Genomic DNA, 469 nt, shown 5'->3' on the forward strand with positions numbered 1-469 from the left:
TGAAGAATATGAGTGGGAGTACAGCGGATAGAATCGACAGCTTACGGATGTCGACAAATGTCCCAGCGATGTACGAGAGTAGGACGCCTGCGGTGCCAAGTAATTGCTCGTAGGATCCGAGACATCCGCGAATCTCCTTCTCGCCTATCTCGGCCATGTACATCGGCACTAATACGCAGAAAGCGCCGCTGGCAAGGCCAAGAATAAATCTACCGATGTCCTTCCGATCTTACCAGCGAGGAGCCCAATGGGAATGCATATCGCTCCTGAACCGATCGGCGTTAACGAGGTGATCCAGGAAAATTCGGTCGCGGAGATTTGTACACCGTATGACGACTCCAAGTATTTGCCATCTTCACCGGCAGCTGAGCTCCAGCCCATTGCCATACCGCCTGACAAGGATCCGAGTGTCGCTGCCAAGCTAGCAATATACTGAGGAGATCTCTTAGCTGACTTGGTTTGATCCCCT

The 469-nt window shown here is 52.2% G+C and overlaps 1 protein-coding gene across 1 annotated transcript; it reads right to left on the reverse strand.

Annotated features, from left to right (window-relative positions):
- Window positions 1-4: 4 nt before the first annotated feature.
- LOC108626550 (solute carrier family 2, facilitated glucose transporter member 8-like) lies at window positions 5-465 on the reverse strand (the record flags this gene model as incomplete). The annotated part of the gene is given in 2 exon segments (XM_018027278.1): window positions 5-217; window positions 220-465. Coding segments are annotated over 2 exon segments (459 nt in total), but the record flags the coding sequence as incomplete, so codon positions are not given.
- Window positions 466-469: the final 4 nt, after the last annotated feature.

Source organism: Ceratina calcarata, unplaced genomic scaffold, assembly GCF_001652005.2.
Source record: "Ceratina calcarata isolate Rehan_Ccalc_2016 unplaced genomic scaffold, ASM165200v1 scaffold417.2, whole genome shotgun sequence".
NCBI classification, from domain to species: Eukaryota; Metazoa; Arthropoda; class Insecta; order Hymenoptera; family Apidae; genus Ceratina; species Ceratina calcarata.